General features: G+C 40.9%; 1 protein-coding gene across 6 annotated transcripts in view; it reads right to left on the minus strand.

Annotated features, from left to right (window-relative positions):
• Positions 1–746: 746 nt before the first annotated feature.
• The window catches only part of AFAP1 (actin filament associated protein 1), a 121475-nt gene continuing 102438 nt past the window's right edge, over positions 747–19783 (minus strand). For 3 of the 6 annotated variants that reach the window (XM_056348670.1, XM_056348652.1, XM_056348661.1), the window contains exons 12-18: positions 17063–17180; positions 15328–15582; positions 13319–13433; positions 11635–11799; positions 10839–11029; positions 9154–9315; positions 747–4385 (exon numbers count right to left, since the gene is read on the minus strand). In XM_056348670.1, coding sequence (XP_056204645.1) covers positions 4359–4385; positions 9154–9315; positions 10839–11029; positions 11635–11799; positions 13319–13433; positions 15328–15582; positions 17063–17180 — 1033 coding nt within the window. In that variant the 3' untranslated portion in view covers positions 747–4358. The remainder of the gene's footprint in view (positions 4386–9153; positions 9316–10838; positions 11030–11634; positions 11800–13318; positions 13434–15327; positions 15583–17062; positions 17181–19783) is intronic. The other 3 variants (XM_056348681.1, XM_056348689.1, XM_056348698.1) reach the window with 1 other exon arrangement.

Here is a 19783-nt window from a genome sequence, read left to right on the forward strand (position 1 = left end):
AAAGGCAATAAGCTTTGATTCAGATTTGAAAAAGCTGCGTCTACTCGAGAGACAATTTTTATTAGTTAACACCACATACTTTACAAATGCTGACCACCTTTTCCTCCTGAGGTCAAGGAGGCTGTGAATACAGAAAGGAAACCAATTAGACTACTTTATAATACTGCTTCCTTGAGTTTGGTAAAATAGAATGTATTTTCTGCTTAAGCATGGTATATTTGGTAATATTTTTAGTGTAATGGGAGCAAGAGCTAAATCTAAGTAAAGCAACAAGGAGTAATTATGGTTTATCACTTTTCAGTCCCATCTGTCATCTATAAGGAATTGCTATATTCATCATAAAGCAACCTGCTAATTATCTGTTTGATTTTGAGCCACATTAATTTCTTAGGGGTAATTTTTAACGTTTTACATTTTACATTATTTATGAATAGGTTCAACATCTAAGCAAACTGTTACAGTAACACTAGATAAGCAGTAACTTCTGCTATGAGCTCTAAATACATCAAATTCCTATTTTCCGTTGCTAGGCAAGCCCTTGGATGAACTGCATTCAAGTTGCAGAAGGTCATCGCTCAGTTAAACAGGGGCAGAAATGATACCAAACCAATGCATATTATAACTTGTTCAAGCATTTTTCAACTGACTGGCAGAGGAAAATGGTACTTGGTTGAGGGTGACTATTGCTAAGGTGTCACCTACTTATTATACTGACAAATACCAAGAAACAACAACTCAAATATTTCTTTTTTTTTTTTGACAGGTAACTTTATTAATAATGGTCTTGGATTTGTCGCACCTGCTAGGTGCCAGTCTTTTTTCACACTCTGCAAGACTTTCTGAAGAATAAACTAGAAAGGCATAAAGTTAGTTGAAGCTACTAAGACACACATTTGAAGGTGGGTCTATTTTGGACTTTTTTTGTTGTCGTTTATAACAGAAGTTCCCATGAATGTGTGTCAAAAAACTTAAATACATTGAGAAATACAGTAGAAAGACTATATTTACAGTCAATTATAATGGGCACTGCCAACATATCCAATAACAAAAATAAAACAAGAACTTTTTTCATGTTTCTTTCATGCTTTTTTTCACAGAGATTTTTTTAAATATGATTTTGTTTTTTAAAAAATACAATAAGGAAATAATTACATTCTTAATATGAGAACATTATCTTACAACACATAGCCTGGGCCAATTAAGTTGAAAGTGTCTTTAACAAAAAAAATTTATACTAATTTAAGTATTCAACATTTGAAAAATCAAATTGCCACAATTATCTCATAAAAAAAACAACAAACAAAACCACCTTTGATCCCCAAAAGTTATGTGGTTTTTTTTTTAAAGCATCACCCATACAAAAACAATTTTACAAAAAAAAGCACCTGGTACAGTAACAGGAATTTGTTCAGGAAGCACAAGTGTAACGTTTTCGTAAAAGACATAGAAATAGTTTAAAATACAAGAGTTTTCCTTTAAATCAAAAGTCATGCTGCTCTATTGCTGACTTTGGTTGGTGATCCTGAAACCTAAAAAATGGTGAAAATACAAGCTCTGTTGCTTTTTATAAAAATTGTGCAGCAATAGTACTATTCAAGAAAACAGAGTTCATTTCACAGCACCAAATGTGGTCTATAGAGAGGTTATTTACCAAGGCTTTTTTGTTTTTCTCTTTTCAAAACCTTGGTGATTATATAGAATAGACATGTCACTGATGCAAATTGTGATGTTACCGATGCACTTACACATTACAGACATAAAATTACAGTACGAGCTGGGTTGGGGGGGGGGGGGTGGCTTTATGGAGGCTTTGCTGGAGAAAGGGCAAAAGATGCTTAGTTTTGCCAGCAGCCCCTGCTGCAGTAGATGCTATAGGTGCCGAGGGCAACCAGCATCTTTGGCAAAGCAGAAGGCTGCGGCACTAGGGCTTGGGTTGTGTGCACAGCCCCAGTACCATGCGGTTTCTGTTTGCTTGGACAGAAATTTGCACACTTCCATCTCAGGCATGGATTAAAACCTGTCTTTGCCAAGGATTTTTTTTTTTTTTCCCCCATGGGATATAGAGGGTGGAAGATACAATGCCAATATTGGGTAAACAAGACAAGTGATTTGGCTTTTGACTACTCTGCATTACTTGATGCGGGACCACTTCTTAATGGCAACTGTTACTTCATTGCAAACGTTGACTAGAAACCTAATTTGCATCATAAATATGTACAGATATAAATTAAATATTCATTGAAATATACAAATAAATAACTTAATTTGAAATAAAAAGCCTAAATGAACTTACTTTTGCTTCAAATTTGTTTCTGCTAATATTTATGGGAACTTGATACTGTTTAGTCCATAGTCATACAGCATAGAACGTGCCCTCCACTTATAGAGTTAGTAAGTAAGCAGATGACCTAAAAATAATATAGAAAGATCCTGTTTTCAGTGAAAAGCACACTGACGCTTGCTTCCCTACTGTATCTGCATTCCTGCGACACTTTGTACAAAGCCCAGTCCCAAGAAGAAAAGAGCCTTTTCTCATGTTGGGCCCCATTCCTACTCTGCTAAGGTTGATGGGATCCCTGGCACTAACTGCCTTGGGAACAGGACACAGCCCTGTGTCCTAGCAGCTGTCAAGTCTTTCTGACCGATAGCTCTGTGCCTTCAAATCCCACATGCTCCTGCGGGAAGTCCTCTGGCATCCAGCTCAGCTGGGGATCCCAGCGTACCCTTCAGGAGCGACACGCACCTATTCCTAAAGGTAAGAGACAAACTCTAGGCTGGGCCATAAAGGGATGTGATCCTTGATAACTAATGTCTTGCCAGCTCCTGTGGGTTTAATTGCATGTCTTAAGTAATTATCAAGACTCCAGCCCTAACATCTGTGATTATCTCAAAATATGAATAGTAGTTTAATGTTTTTAATTAAAGTAATTTTCTAGTCCTCACAGTCGAGAAGGAAAAAAAAAATACGGAGAATGTGATTGAAGACTCTCCAAAGGCTTAAAAAAACATAGAGAGAAAACCTGAAAGAACCCAACTCATTAAATGTTTCCCCACACACACACACCTCCTCCTGATTTTTAAAAGCCAATCTTGAGATTTTGAAGGACTCCAGTTGGCAATTTACTGCATGTAGGTTCTCAGGAGTGACATGGATGGAGACAAAAACCAACAGATTTCTATAATTTTACAGACTAAAATGCAAGACGCTGTTTCCTAGTAAAACAGAATGGACTCCTGTCTGAGAAAATCCCCAATTTTTGTACAATTGTTTATAAAAGAATCTTGAAATTATCATCTTTTCAGTCCATCTTCCTCAAAAATAAAAGCTGAGGTCTGAAAAGACAAAGGAAACTAAGTACAGCAGTGTTCTATAACTCAAGTTTAACAATAAGATATAAAAAACAAAACAAGACTGACTGCATATGCTGCTCTGAGTTGCCATCATCTGTTACAGCTGAATTTCACTTATGCTTTCTTTTTCAAAAAGTATAGAAAAGAAGCAGTATCTAAAAATACCTGTTTGCCTTTTAGAAAAACGAGGAACAAGTCATAGTCCGACAAGATGGCCTTTGAAAATGACTGGTGCTTCAGGACAGTAACACAGAGAATGTACTAAAACACATTTTTTTCAAAGTACGGCAGCTTTTTACCTCCCAATGACAAAAGCATCTGTCTAAAAAGTATCCAAAAAAATGCTTCACAGCTGAGTCGCTACATCCCAGGGCCTTGCACCAACCTGCAGGGCAGTGGCACTGAGAGCTCCCGCTGCCCCGGCCAAGCAAGCTGCCTCGCTGCTGTGATTACAGCTCTGCAGTTGTCTTTTGCCACATAACAGCTAACGGCAAAGCGAGGGCTAGCAAGCAAGGCTTTGCTCAGCCACCTCTGTGGCAGACCTTGGAAGTCAGTTTTGACCTGAAGGAGTTACGATTTCACACTGGTCTTCATGTATTTCATGTTTTTTCACGATTTCACACCAGTCTTCGGTGGCGTTCAGGCCATCTGATGCGATGTAATTAACGTTGCTGGTCTGTACCATTCCAGCGAAGTAAACTTTCAACTGCGACTTTATGCTCCTTTTTGTTTACTATGGTTCATTTTGGGGTTTTGGTTTTCATGTTCTTTACCAGTGATGTTGGAAATTAAGAGTTACAGCTACTAAAAAGGGGCACACATAGCTACACAGCAATACAGTAGAGGGAATACAGGCAAATTAGTGCCAAGCTATCATTAACTTAACAGAATTATAAAACCTCTTATGTTGTATCGCTTGATACGACCTTTCAGATGAGTCTTTTGCAGCCTGCGTCTTGGTCCATAATAGGTAAGGCCTTTATGGAAAGTGAGTGGTTTTGCTGTATTTATGTTCCATTCTTCATTTCCCATTCCTGGAAAGGAGGGGGAAAAAAAAAAAAAGTAATACGGAAAAATGTTAAGAGAAATCAGGGTATTTCACTAATGTCATCAGATGTGCTAAGCCAAAGCCAGCTGAGGTCAGTAACATTTTTCCATTAACTTCCCTGGATCCAGCCTCCTGCCCACAGATCGGTTAGGGGAAGCTGACAAGTATGCCCTGATAGCGTCTGTGCACAGCCCCCACCCCTCCACAACTACACACGGCACCTTTTTTTCTGGTGCAGTGCAAATGCGCCATGTTTGTTTTCTGCAAAGGGGACTAATGGAGCAAATTTGCACACCACAGTTGGTGCAAAGCACTCAGCTGGAGCTGGAGGATGGAGCGGCTGATGTAGCACACAGGTGAGACAGCAGGAAGCACTCGCTGCCTCTCATAGCTGACGACGTGTGATTGCTTAACTATTATTTATTCTTACAATATTAATTTTTTATCTCTCATTCATACTCATCAGTTATTATCTCTAAACAATAAATTTATTATTTATAAGTAATGACCTATTAATTCTTATTAAAATTTTTATATATAGCTAATATATTATGTATATTAATTACTAATATTTATTTTTATTATAAAACTTACGGCAGACATGTTCCTGTGGCTACAAAGGGCAGCTTACTGAGGCAGACTTACAGGCAACGTAAAAAAAAGTTAGTTTACATTGCGTTTGTTTCCAGGATACATAACCCAAGGTGAGCTATTGGCGAGTTAAAGAAATCACTTTGCCTTTCTGTGCCTCGGTTTCCTCACCTGTTAGCTGAGGGCAATGACACTTACCGTCCACAGCAAAGCACGTAATCTATAATGCTTTCATCCATATGTCTCAGAGCAAAGTTTTGCCATGTCTTCTGCCACATAAGTGAAAATCGTGAGATTGCTACAGCTGAACACCCAGTTAAATCAAACTTGTGGCTACTGGGCGATACCTACAGTGCTTCCTAACAGTACACAGGAGCCACAGAGCTGAAGAGAGATGGGCTCAGTTTAGGATGCCCACACTGTACCTGCTCCCCACCCCGCAGCCTTACAGATATTGGGAACTAATGAAGATAGGAAGGAGGTGGCCTCTCGCTGAGTAATCCCCATGGAGCAACCACCCAGCTGTTCCCAGCCAGGCACCGGGGGCCTAATGGATTCCTCTCCCACCTAGCTACTCTGCAGAGATACTCTGCCGGCAGCCTGCTGACTTGGCTCCCAACCTGAATTCCTGAATTTAACACTCATTCCACAACATTTAAGAGCTATGATTGAAAACTATTACTTATGCATGTTAATATCTGTTTCTGCTGCTGAAAGCAGTAACAGCATTAGTTTGGCTAATGCAGCATGAGCACGACACCTCTTCAACCACTGGAGAGCAACAGTAAAGGTCACGATTGGTGGCTGCTTTAGCAATATAAGAAAAAAAAATCTTATATTTTAAAAAGGTAGACTTTTTTTTTTTAATCTTGGGTAGGTCCTCATTTAAATGGTGCTTTTATCAAAATACAGTATCTTTAAAATATTCAGTTTTATACTTGAAATTATGGTAAATCTAAACTAAACACAGTATTGGTAAAAACTAGATTACTTAATAAAGGCTATTAAATATATATTCCCTATGTATATGCTACCGAAGCTCTTAAAGGAAGTCCTTGGCTAAGCAGCTGGAAGGAGATTTTTTTAAACTGTTAAAATAAGCCTTGAAAGTAGCTTCTTTTGCAGGTGCAGCAGGAACTTCTTTGCTTCCATTTCTCCAGCAGGTTCACACTAATAAAAGAATGTTTAAGTCAATATTAACAGCCTGACTGGGAGCTGAGAAACTGGGAGAGCTCCTTTTCTTCTCCAGTTCCTGAACATAAGCAAAATGTAAGCTACTGACATTCACCAGTCCACCAGTTTTGAAAACAAATCAGAAATAATCACTGAAGTTTCCTTGCTACACATAAAAATTTAGTTTTAGAAATTAATTTGAAATGTGAAATGTTTAAATAATCGGGGGGTTTGTACACCAAGGATATTTGGGCCATTTTACTTCTCTAGGAACGTTAATGCAGAATATTGTTTTCCACGTTTTAACAGTCTCCATTTCCAGCCAAGTAGACATTAACAAAATTGCAATTAAAATGTCTTCTGACTTCTTAAAATATATGCGTTATTACTTTCTAAAAAAATTAAAAGCACATGTTAAAAACCAACAAGTTAAAAAAATCCAAATATATGTATGCATGTATCTGTATATGTATAGTGTATGTTCTGAACAGTCAATCCTCAAACTGCTGCTAGTTCTTAGATTTAACACTAAACCTCTCGCTTCTCTCTCTAGTTCCGTCTTACATCAGTGCATCAGAGAGGAGAGAGATTTTGGTGGAGCAGCTTCTAAACCTGCTGTCTGGGGTGCCCTGCCTGCCCTGCCGGTGCCCCAGGGTGCTGGCATCGCGGCTGCACAGGGCACCCATCGCACCGCAGCTGCTGCCCTGGCGGGGAGCGACACGCTGCTGCGGGACCATTAGCACGACAGTGCCATCAGGGTGGCTGCAAACACAGGGCCGCCTGGTGACACACTCGGCATCCTTTGTGCAAGGAAAGAGCAAGAAGGGAGGCATTCAGTGCATTCAGATACATGCTGGGGGAATAAAAAAAATCTGACGTTGTGAATGTTTATACAACTCCCTCATGACATTGGGAGATTGGCCAGCTGCCAAAGAAGCAAGTGCAAGAACAGACGTGCAATCTGTTTCACTCCCACACATTGCACTGACATCCACACAGGGAGAGCCAAGTAAGTTCTGCTGTGGGATACTCACGTGTGACGCCCTTTCCTTAGCCACATCTATAAGGCCTGGGCTCACTCATGACTGCAAAAGGCCAAAAGAGCGGAGAGCCAAATTCCACCCTCACACATGCACAGTTAACTCCCCCTGAAAGCGGTGTGTGCTGCAGATGCATACCTGATGGCAGCCTTTGGCTGCAGCTCCTTGCAAATGGGCTGAGTACAGCCTGGGTTGCACTATCTAATTCAGCAAAATTTCACTCTTAATATTTAGTGCATGAGGTTTTAGGAAAAAGCTGTTAAAGCTGAATTGGATACTTTGAGTTGTTTTTCCCAGGATGGGAATTCATACACTTAGTAGCTCTGTAACCTTTTTGATTAGGCTAATCTTATAGCCCAGATTCCTCTTCAGAAGAGCTTAACTAACCTATTGTGCCATCCAAAGCACAGTGATACCAAGTGGCACAGCAGGGTTTGTCCTGCGTGGTACATGCCGAGCATACAAAACGTACTACAGCTGGAAGGTACTCTTCACACCAAAAATGTCTAGGTTTTTATAGTCCCCTGGTTTCTCCAGCTGTAAAGATTAAATGGCTGGCTTTGCTGTGCCTGTCCAGCATGCAGCACAAAACCACACTCCCTTCTGTAAGGACTGTGCTCTGCTAGGCCACAATCCATGAGTAACACTGTGCTAACGTGTGAATCTAAACCAAAGTGTATCATTGGAGATGGCATCTTTATGAGACAAATAAAGGTATAATTGGAATACACAGATAAGCTTTAGAGCACAAGTCCTTTGTCAGGTTTGAAACACAAGCAGCAAACTTCAAACTTAAATAGAACCAAAACCTATTACACTGAGTTTAATTTAAATGGATCGGGGTAACTAGCGGCAAAAGCAGTTGGAAAGGCTGGAGGAAATGGTTGTAGAAGAAGGGTGAGAAAGCTCTTATATAAGGTATAGCAGAAGAAGAAATTCATGGCCTGGGTAATGTGCAGAGGTTAAAGGGGGGGAAACACAGAGATTAGGATGTGACAGAAAAGCAAATAATTTGTTGAGATTATGATTTTTCAGTGTCTGCTACATTTAGGTGCCAGGCTCATACTCAGCCACTGTAAATGTATATGATCAACGAAGACATGTAATCAAAGTTACTTAAAAAAATCTCTATAATTCATTGTTTTGAAAAAAGGAATGGAATGCATGAAAGACAAATGTCTATGATTATTATTGTCTATAATTACCATTAGCAGTGAACTACTAAATCAACAAAAGCTTGGGCCAAAGATATTACTATCACCCTTGGATACACGCTGCCCACACATGCTTACGTTGGTAGCAGATGTAGCCCAGAGGAATGTTAATGCAAATCCCATTTAAACTAAAGCACAAAAATGAGAAACTTGTAACAATAGAAGAGGACTCAAACTTCAGCCTGGTACTTGTGAGACTAAATTAAATTAATTCAGTTTTTTTGAAGCAAGTTGTGCATTGAGAGTAGGTATTTGCCCAACGCATTGTCAGTTATTATAATGCACAACTATTCTGTTTTTGCACCAGCTGACAAAGATCAGACCCAAAGTTGCTTCAGAACACTTAGTCTAGTGATCCTTTAACCACTTCTCTGCTACACAGATTAGTGTAACTTTATGAATTTTAGATGGACTGTCTACACCACAGACCACTTATCTAGCAAATTAAATCTATAAAGGAACAGAGAAGAACATAGAATGAGTGAGTAGAGTCCAATCTGTCTCCCAAACTATTTACCAAGTCTTCTGCCAAAGCTTCCCCCAAATCAGCAGTATTTATGTAGTAATACAAATAATTTAGATATATTCTTCTTAAGACTAAATTTCACCCACAGAAGCAGCAGGAACCAATCCTTCTCGATCTCTTTTTCTGTCTCTGTCTCTCCACGAGCAAGTAAGATTTTTTTTAAGAAAGTAAGAAAAAGGACAGAAAAAAAAATCTAGACATAAGACTCACCTTTGCTTTTCGAAGGACATGGCCTCGACACGGAGAATTATTTGACGAGGGAGGTCGCTTCAGAGCTGCTGCACTGTTCACAGGTATTGAGCATTCCGTATCACTGGTATCACAACTGGAGATTGGAGAGTTTTCCAAAGTTCGGTGCTTGAAAATCGGAGACTAATGAAGAGTGAAAAGCCTACATTGAGTTTCCTCCAAATAGTCCCACAGGCAATATGTTCTATCTAGATTTAGAACTGCAGGATTTTTTGTTTAAAGAAATCACACCCATAACGATGGATAAATGAAAACAAGGTTAGAACAAAAGTCAGCAAAATAACATGCATCTGTGATGAAAATTAGAGTTCACTTGATGTGATTAAACAATATTGGGTCACCTGGAGGAACTGACACATCCCTCTCTGATCCTTCTGAGGACTGCTTCTGACACAGAGCTATAGCATAAGCCAGGACTGTCATGCTCCATCGTGAATATGTGAGACGCAGCCCTTGCAAAGGGTGACAGTGACTGATGGGGGACCAGCACAAGCAGGTCTCCACCACTACGTGATGACTTGGTGCATTTAAACCTCCCCGGGATGGAGCAATGTCTCAGTTCATGTACTTCTAAAACCACTGGGGACAATGAGGTGTCAGCTTTTGCACATTATTCTAACACATACTGCCTGTGATCACAGAATGGTCAGGGTTGGAAGGGACCTCTGGAGATCATCTAGTCCAACCCCCTGCTAAAGCAGGTTCTCCTACAGCAGCTTGCACAGGATGGCATCCAGGCAGGTTTTGAATGTCTCCAGAGAAGGAGACTCCACAGCCTCTCTGGGTAGCCTGTTCCAGTGCTCTGTCACCCCCAAAGTAAAGAAGTTCTTCCTCATATTCAGACGGAACTTCTTGCACTGCAGTTTGTGCCCGTTGCCCCCTGTCCAGTCGCTGGGCACCATTGAAAAGAGCCTGGCCCCATTATCCTGACACTTGCCCTTAAGACATTTGTAGACATTGACAAGATCCCCTCTCAGTCTTCTCTCCTCCAGGCTAAACAGCCCCAGCTCCTCAGCCTCTCCTCATCAAGGAGATACTCCAGTCCCCTCACCATCTTTGCAGCCCTCTGCTGGACCCTCTCCTCCATTAGCTCCCTGTCTCTTTTGAACTGGGGAGCCCAGAACTGGAGACAACATTTCAGATGTGGCCTCACCAGGGCAGAGCAGAGGGGGAGGATCAGCTCCCTTGACCTGCTGGCCACGCTTCTCTTAATGCACCCCAGGATGCCACTGGCCTTCCTGGCCACCAGGACACACTGTTGGCTCATGGGCAACTCACTGCCCACCAGGTCTCCCAGGTCCTTCTCCTCAGCTGCCTTCCAGCAGGTCAGCCCCAGCCTGTGCTGGTGCACGGGGTTGTCCCTCCCCAGGTGCAGGACCCTACACTGGCCTTTGCTGAACTCCATGAGGTTCCTCTCTGCCCAGCTCTCCAGCCTGCCCAGGTCTTACTCCCACATCTACTTGCTCCCTGTGACTGCAGAAAGTACACCAGATGCAGGTGAAGAATAAAATTAACACAGAAAGGCATTTAGTTCTGCTCTAATTTTCTGGGCTTAATAAACCTTTTGAAAACTCCCAGTTCCCACTCATTTTACTGGCCCTGAGAACACAGAGCACTCCCAGCCAACAGTGCTGGGATTTGCCTACCTGTGGGCTTGATGTTCCCGACTTCGGCTCAATAGCCAAGCCCAGTGTGATGCCGCCAGCCAAGGCTTTCTTAAGGCTCTCCTTCACCTCGGTCAGTTCTAGCTCCAGGTTTACACGCTCAGCCTCCTTCTGCTTACACTCCTCTTCCAACTTCTTTAACTTGTCTTCAAGAATCACTTGGGTTTTCCTGCCTGTCATCCACAGCAATATGGATTAATAAAAACAATATAATAAGATTAGTAAAATAAAATTAAACTTTCAATAAGAAGTTTAAATTGACACAGAAAATATTTTCTCTTAAAAATGTAAGGATCCAAAGTCTCCAAAAGTCTCCAAAAATCAGTGACATCACAAAAAAGTACTTTGGAAAAAGCTTTTTTCATGTAAAAAGTTTAGCAACAGAAATAAAATATTTTCTTTCAGGTGCCTCCCCAACGTTTCTAGTCTAGTTTCATATCAGTACTTCTTTTGTTATTTTTCCATGTCATGAAAACCAGTCACAACAAAATTATTCCCGTATTCTGCTTGTCTGAAGTCCCCATCAGTGTCATTTCAAAGGTGTGTGTATACATACACACGCACATATATATAAAATCTATTACATATATATATAAATATAAATAAATATATATTTGTATTTTATATCTATACAGAAAGAAAATACAGGCATTACAGAGTACTGTTTAACATCAAAACCAAAACCCATGTAGTGGCATGTCTTCAGCACAGATTACAAAGCTATCAGGATAACTAAGCCTACCCAGGGCAGAATCCAGCACAAAAAAGCACCTCATACCAGCATTGACTTCAATGGCAGCACGCAGATCTTTTCTTTCTTTTCGAAGCTGGGCCAGCCTATTCCGGAGTGCTTCCTTCCTCTTCAGCAGCTCTTCCTCTTTGCTCTGTAATCTCTTTGCATCTGCCTCTACACGATTCTTGCCATATTTGTACTGTTCCGCATCTGTATGTATTGGGTTGTAGTTATTTGTGTTAAAATTAATAGTAAAACTCTAAACTATTCCCTGAGACTGAACATCACACGAAGCATGTCGCAGTTTGAGAAATCCGTTTGCAATCCCTTTCACACTGGCTTTTTCTCAAGCTCCATGATTCCTGCTGAGTTCTGCAGCACAGCTGCAGAAATTATACGGGGTAGGCAGTTTGTTCTCTACATTCATACGGGGAAAATGAGAAATACCAGTTACCTTATAGTACATTGGTTTTGAAAAATGGCCTTGCCTTTCAGTATAGTTCAGAGGAAGGAAACGAGGCTCCTCTTTAGCTCTGAACCTTTGATTTTTAATTGGAAAGGGTCAGAGGAAAAAATACCAGTTTGCCTTTTGGCCTGGTTTCCATTCCTACTTCAAGTGCTTAAAGCACATGTCTTTTCTCACCTGACATAAGAGAATACAAAGTTGTTGATTGGCGTTTTTTTGATACTCAAGAGCTTTCTTTTTCTTTTTATAATTTCCCATATAAATGCTTCAATTTCATGGTTCACATGTACCTGTGGTCTAATTTATATCACAGCCCGCTCTATACCTGTGCTCCAGTTGCAGACTCAAAGAAAATAGTTCCGCCAACAGATCACTTTGTCTTGTCTGCAAATCTGAAGGCAAACTCAAGGATACTGAATCATTCCTGACAAACAGTTGACAAACCAGTTTTACTCAGCCTTTAGTAACCAAGATGCCCTTACTCCCACAACTATCTATTCCAGTACTAACTGACCTGGGTTAGAAAGACACATACTTTTTTCCTAAGTCTAACCCAAATTTCTCTTGTTGCCATTAAATCCATGACTTCTTAAAAATTCACCATGGTGTTAAAAACCCCACATTAGCTCCTTCTCTAGAAGAAGCTGTGCTTTTGACTCCATATTTAAAAACCACAATTATAGCTATTTTTTGCCTGTTCTTCTTTACACAAAGTAATCCCTGCTCCGGATTTCCTAGAGGCAATCCACCTGCACAGATCTTCTTTCTGAATGTGCCACTCACCAGCTGAAATCTCCTCTCTCTGAGGAAGCTTTTGAGCTGTGTGGTTGTCTTCATTATTTTATCATGCCTTTTTCATTAGTGACAAGAGTAAGTCCACTTTTGAGTAACATAATGCTCTCCTGTCTTTCCCAGCTCCTCATCTTCCTCTTCTCACAGGACTACAGAATTACTCTCTGCCCCAAATGAAGAATTGTTACCCTTTTCTTTTCCTGCTGCCCTCGTGACTTTGCAGGCATGGGTCCACATTTCACATTTATTGTTCTCCATATGATAGCCTTTTACCTTGTGGCACAGCTGGAGTACCGAGTCACCAGCGCACACCACATCTCCTATTTAAAGCCTTGGTGGGCCTCTCCTGCTCAGCCTCTCAGCCACAGAAGAACCACAGTGGTTCTTCACCTCGTCTGCTATGACAGCAGCTATTTTGGGTATCCTCATGACTCCACTCACAGCGAGGCAGCAGTAAGGAGAGATACTTACTGGACGTGGTGCGCTTCACACATGACACCGATTCCGATTTCTTTGGCTGGCTATTTAAAGCTCTCCCTTTTCCACTGATGCCATTAGCAGTCGCAGGAGGCTTCTTGCCTTTGAACTGTTTGAAAACAAAAGTGCAAATGGGCTTCAGCTATTCCTGCACCACTGGCACTATAGTCACCCTTTCATCAAGGGCAAAGCCTGACAAAAAGCCATCTGCTCGGAGAGCCTTTATATAGCGCATCGATCCGAGCTGGAGACAGTGCTGCCTCCAAGGATGTCACCTCCGAGAGCTGCCTACTCAGCAGCAGCCATGCTGGCAATCACAGGGTAACAAGGGGATGAACCTTGTTATGTATGCTATACCTAGAGTATGGACCATCTCTGGTGGCATCACCATCTCCAAGTTATTTAAAACTCTGGCATTTACTGCATTAAGCAAGCCATTGTGAGGCAGAAAAGTTGCACCTATGAGTAATTTTATACAGTAAATATTCGTGAAACACATGTTTGTCAGAGTTAATTTCATAAGAAAAAACCAACAGGGTCTGCCACACAAAAATTCAACACTTTCTTATTTACTGTAAGACCTTGCAATTCTTGTGGTGCCTAGATTTTATTTTTTTTTACAATATAATTATCACATATTTTTAAATGTTAGGACTCAACGTATTATTTCCTCTAAATACAATCTCTAATAATTAATTTAAAAGAAGCTAATAATTAAAAGCTTTTCTTACTTAAAAACCCCTCTCATAATGGCCAGACAGGCTCACACGATTACCAGAAACAGCACATTTCATGTCCAAGGGGTTTCCATTTAGGGGGCTCCCTGCAACGAGCCGAACCCTGGGAAGAGCAACGCTGCCCTGCCCAGCCGCAGCGTGCCCATGGCGGGTGCCTGAGCTGAGCACGGGGCGTACACGTGCCACGCTCTGCTCAGCTGCTTCCGAACGCTTCTGAGGGCTGAACTGGGAGTACACCGAGAAGCCTGCTTCTGCAGTCATCAGGGCAGTTTATTGCTCAGGTCCACCTCCTATTCTGCAGCTTCACTGAATGCCAATATTCCAATAGGAAGTTTCTGTAAGCGTTATGTGAGCTAACACGCAATATGTACAAATTTACATACATATATACATATATACAAATAATACCTTATATACGAGGGAAACACCTAACTGTTCCATTCCAGATCAGATTGAAAACCACTCATCTTTGTGATACATTCACAGGCTTATGCCAACAACCAGCTTTCAGAGACTGGCTCCAGGCTTCAGAGAAGGCTCCTGGTGTGGCTGTGAGCCACCTTGCTCTGCCCCCCTGCTGGGGTCTGACCCCGCTGCTGAGGCTGAGCACACAGGATTTTGTCTGCTTCCCATTTCAGTTGAGGTCCAAAAGCCCGAGGCCGTTCTCAGAAAGCAGCACAGACATAGGCTTAGGTGGTTTTCAGTGTAAGCAAACACCAGGCAGTAATTTAAATATGGTGTATACACACTATCTACAATATAGAATATCCTTTAGTGTACATATATATATATATATATAATGATATATTTGTATAGTCACAAGGTATATATAACCATAGTATACACAACATACAGATTCGTAAATTTCTAGAGAGGCAAATTTGCTGTCACAGCCAGGTCATATTTCACTTTGTTGTATTTTGTTGGGTTTTTTAAAGTTTTTAAAACAACTCACTGCCTAAGGAGACAGAAGGCAGCTAGATACACATTCAGGTTAAGTTTGGAAGGTCTATTTTTTTTGTTATTATCCACAATCTGTAAATCATCAAGAACTTGTGGGGAAAGCCCTTCCCAGGTATCAATACTTCCACATCAGGATTTACAACTTAGCAAACCTGTTGCATTTGCAGGGGCTCCTGACTAAACTCCAAGCACTTCAGTACTAACTCTAAGAGACTGAACAGGCCATGGCCCTTAGGATAATAATCAGATAAACAGAACAGCCACAAAATAAAAAGCTTTGTAAAGTATTAAACAGTACAGTACCTGCGAGCCAGATCCCCTCCCCACCGTAGAGGTATTAGTGACAGACTGAGCAGAAGACAGACTGGATGAGACAGGGTATTTGTAATGGTTAGAGGAGAGTTTGTCAGTAGATAACCTATTGGGTTTTCTGTCAGCTGGCGGATAGCGCGCAAAGATTTTTGGAGACGGCAAGTTATCGTACAGGCCTGCATTATCATAAAGCATTTCTTCTCCAATGTTCCTGCTACGAGAAGGAAAGCCATCTTCTGGTTCCCACTGCAACACATACACTTTGGCAGTTAGTAAACGACAGACCATGCAGAACCTCCCAACTGAAATTAAAACACTAGTATTTCTTTTGACCGTAGCAAGAGCACATGCTTGCTGCTTACACTTGAGTCAAACTATTTAGAAAGTGGGGGAGGACACAGCGTGGAAAAGCATTGCGCTACATGGCTCATAGCCTCAGTCCCGGGCATCTTCCGCAGCATGAGCAAACCAATACTACCCCACCGCCCTTGTTGTTCCACAGCCTGCAGCTTCAGTTGTTAGCTCGAGCACCGAGGGGGCACAAGCAGACTGTGTTAACGGGGGATACTCACAGGCTACACAGATGAATCTGTGGGATTACATCTGGTTCATGAGTTGTTAAAAGTAATATGGCCTAACAATTAGCAGAAGCCAAGAGGTTTTATTTTCTTTCTTTCTCCAGGCTATATATCTTTCCAGTGAATACCAGCTGTTGGTATGCTAGCATTACATTTTATTTGCTGGAGAATTATTCTGAGCTAACTAGCTAAAATAGCTACAGGCCATTCCTTTTTTTTTTTTCTTTCTTTTCAGAAAAATGGAAAGCTCAACAACAATACTCCAGTGATTCATTCAATTAATCTTAAAAGAAACCAACCTGGTTGCCAAATATCCTTCCTTAATCCATCCTGGTTGTGGCAGTACACTGCTTATACAAAGGCATAAGTGCATCCAAGAACTATACACACAGACTACTCACCACACATGTGGTCGCCTGTTGTTCCCAAGAGGGGCTTTCTACTATCTTTCTGACATTACTAAGACATGATGGAAGACTGAACTTGCAGTCTACTTCACACTTCAAAACTCTGAATTTCTCTTGAGCTCAGCTTTAGTGGGGGCCTTTATGAAGCAGCCCACTTTAAAAGCTGACACAGGCTGCAGCTCCCCTGTAAATCTTCCCGAGGATCATGTATTACTATGGGTTAACAGCCACTAATTGTTAAACCCTATTACACATCTGCCTACAATCAGCTCTGCAATTTATGAAGATGGAAGCAACCACTGTGGTTCTCCTTTGGGATAAACAGTACCCTCTGTCATGGGGAATGCAGCCCCAGGGACTGAGAAGTGTTTGGGTGTTGTTTACTTTCCAACGGACACCAAAAAGTGCTGGTGTAACCAAGTCTTTAATTTTGCCAGGTCCAATGTGATCTAAAAAATACCCCCTCAAGTGAGTATTATATTCAAGGACTTGGCAACAAATCATCAACAGGCAACTGCTTTCTAAATGCACGTTGGCTCACATGCAGGTTAATGTAAACAATATGTCCCACACCCCTAGTACTCTGTAGGTGTGAGAGAAGTTTGCAGCCCCCAGTCAAAAAAAAAAAAATAGGAGTTCATTTGGAAACTGCCCAGTGGGGCTTTTTAGATAATACAATTTTCAGATGTCCACGCATTTAACACATGCAAACCATTTGCTCTGTGCAAATTCAATTCTTACCGATCCATTTATGCAGGGAACATCATCATAATGAAGTGCCATTCCACTCGGACAGGCGTAGCCATTGGCAGTGCTTCCCCGATACGGATTTGTAGATATAACTCGCCTGTTCATGAAACTGAATAAAGCAAAATAAAGATAATAAAAAACAGTGCTTGAACCTAAGTCTCAATGACGATTCAGTGGTATGTTCCCTGCATCTGGTTATGTAGCCTGGAAGCACATATCTTCTCGCTTTCTATGGGACAGTTTTCCTTCTTTTGCTATTCATATGTTGCTGCTAGCAGCCAATATTACAACATATGTTCCTGCACTCAGTTCTTACAGTGGGGATACAAGTGTGTGAAAGCCAGGAGGGCAACAGCTGTAACTGCTCAGTGGCATGTTTACATGGGAACCTGCTGATCTGTGTTATAAACCAGCTTGCCCATGTCCCATAAAAGTTCCCTTGTTGTCTGCATCAGGGAGAAGCAGGTGTTTCTGGGTGCGTGCGTGCCAGGGGGGGAGGGGGGAGGCAAACTTAGGAATCGGGAGAAACAAGAATCAAATTCAGCAAAAATTTGGGGAAAATGGGAGTGGAACCTTGATGAAATCTAAGTTAACATATTTATCAAAATTGGCTGAGTAATTACTTTCTCAAAACCTGGGATTTTTTCTTTTCCGCATCAGAACTTTGGCTGGGTAGAGCATGCACAATGACACTATGCTTCCCAACTCTGTCTGGGTAATTGTGCACGCAAATAATCTGTACGCTCATTCTTGCTCTATTGCAGACAGTGGATCTGAGTTCTTTGGAAACTTCAAAAGGGGTAGATTTTTTCTTTCAATTTAAATCCTCCCCTACACCACCACCACCATGACCATCACCCTCATAGCTTGTTCTACTGGAATTCTGCAGAACATGTGCAAGATACCATGGACTACAATGGGCTTGCAAAGATGTAACAGTGCAGAAAATGGCAGAATCATGCCCAATAACTGTAACGACCCCAAGGAGAGTTTTTCTTTGTATCAACCACTGAAATTGAATGAGGTATAGGGCGAGATCCCAAATAATTCCTATAGCTTCAGGTGTACATGCCTGGGAAAACAAAGCTTTCCATCCCAAACAATGGAACTATTCAGACTCTGTGCTGACACTCACAAAATATGATAAAGCCCTACTAAACCAGAGAGGGTCTTCTGTAGTGCTGGCCGGAGCTCAAGAATGCTGTGGTTTCAACAGTTGCTTTCTTTTGGCTTTGGAACAACATGGAGTCCCTTCAATTTCTTATTCAGAGGGAGACAGACCTCATCCAACTGTGGCTCACCTGAGCTGCAGGAGACCTGGGCTCACAGGAGGGACGAGTGTGCCCAGTTCAATGTGAACCTTTCAGGGCAGTGCAGGGGTGGAATAACTTTTCTTACTTCAAACAAGCAAACAACCAAAAGCCCAAGATCAATTCCATGACAAAAAATGTTTTAAATTTTATCATATCTCACACTTCACTAGACATTATTAAAGGGCTGCTGTTTTTCACTGCTCCCCTTAATGGAAAGCATTCGTCAAGTGTTTCTGGTTAGCCTGAAGGTCTGCATTTGGAGTCATTACTGTATATCTTTCTATTTAAGTAGTTTCAATGAAAGGGATGTATAATAACCATGTCTGAAAACTGGGGTACTCAATAATGACATCTGATGCACCTGTAGTAACTATTTCCACAACCAAAGGAAGCCAAGATTCATCTGCAAACACTTCATAAGCATTATTTCACTAAGCCTCATTAATCCTGTTTACAGATGCATCCATGTAAGTTAACTGTATTCTGAAAATGCTAAATGGGAAAGGAAATAAGAGAAAACCTACTTAGAAGCACTTTTAATTCAGCCTTTCCTAGATGCCTAATGGTTTAGATGAAGAAAATTGATGGAACTCTTCATGAAGAGCCTATCGTTATGCAAAGCATCAGTCTCAGGAAACGATTAACCAATAATCCAAAGTAACTGCATGATAATCAAAGCTTTAATGATAATTGCAGTTAATTTGGAATACTGATACTCATTCCATAAGGGGCAACAATAGTATTTTATTAACACTTAAGTATCACTGTAATTTCTCTTCATTTTCTAGAAGCAGCTGAAAAATCAGCAGACACCTACTCTAGTTGCTTATCGACAAGCTCTTACAGTTTTTTAAAGATACCCAATGAATGTTAACTAATTCTTAATAGGGGAATTCTGCTATTTTGCAATTTGTTTGACATTCCTTTCTTACATGTGGTCTAGTTGCATATGTTTTTTTCACTTGGCTCCAATTAATATCACATTTGTTCAGAAAAGGAAAGCCACACAGTATTCAGGGGGACAAGGTTTCTATTCTATTTCTTTCTTAAATGTGGTTGATGTTCGATGCTGACTGAAGCAAAAATACCCATCAACACAGGATAAACCTTTTGAGCCCTATTAACTTCAAAACAAATATTAACATTAGTCTGTAAACTAAGGGCATTTTGATTCTATCAAAATTATCTGGTCTTCACAAAGCTGGGTTTGTGGTAACACTGAATCACTTTGATTTCTACCAGAAGTCATTCAAACCAGATCCTGAATGAAGCTGCATCATTTCCCTCATTAAAGCTCTCTTAATACTTTGCTAATGGCAGGAGATTCTTCTTTTGGAAAACTCTGAAGGTTTTGCCTTTTTTTTTTCTTTTTTTCATTTTCAGTTTATTTTAAGTTATA

Source organism: Falco biarmicus, chromosome 1 (assembly GCF_023638135.1).
Source record: "Falco biarmicus isolate bFalBia1 chromosome 1, bFalBia1.pri, whole genome shotgun sequence".
Classification (NCBI taxonomy): domain Eukaryota; kingdom Metazoa; phylum Chordata; class Aves; order Falconiformes; family Falconidae; genus Falco; species Falco biarmicus.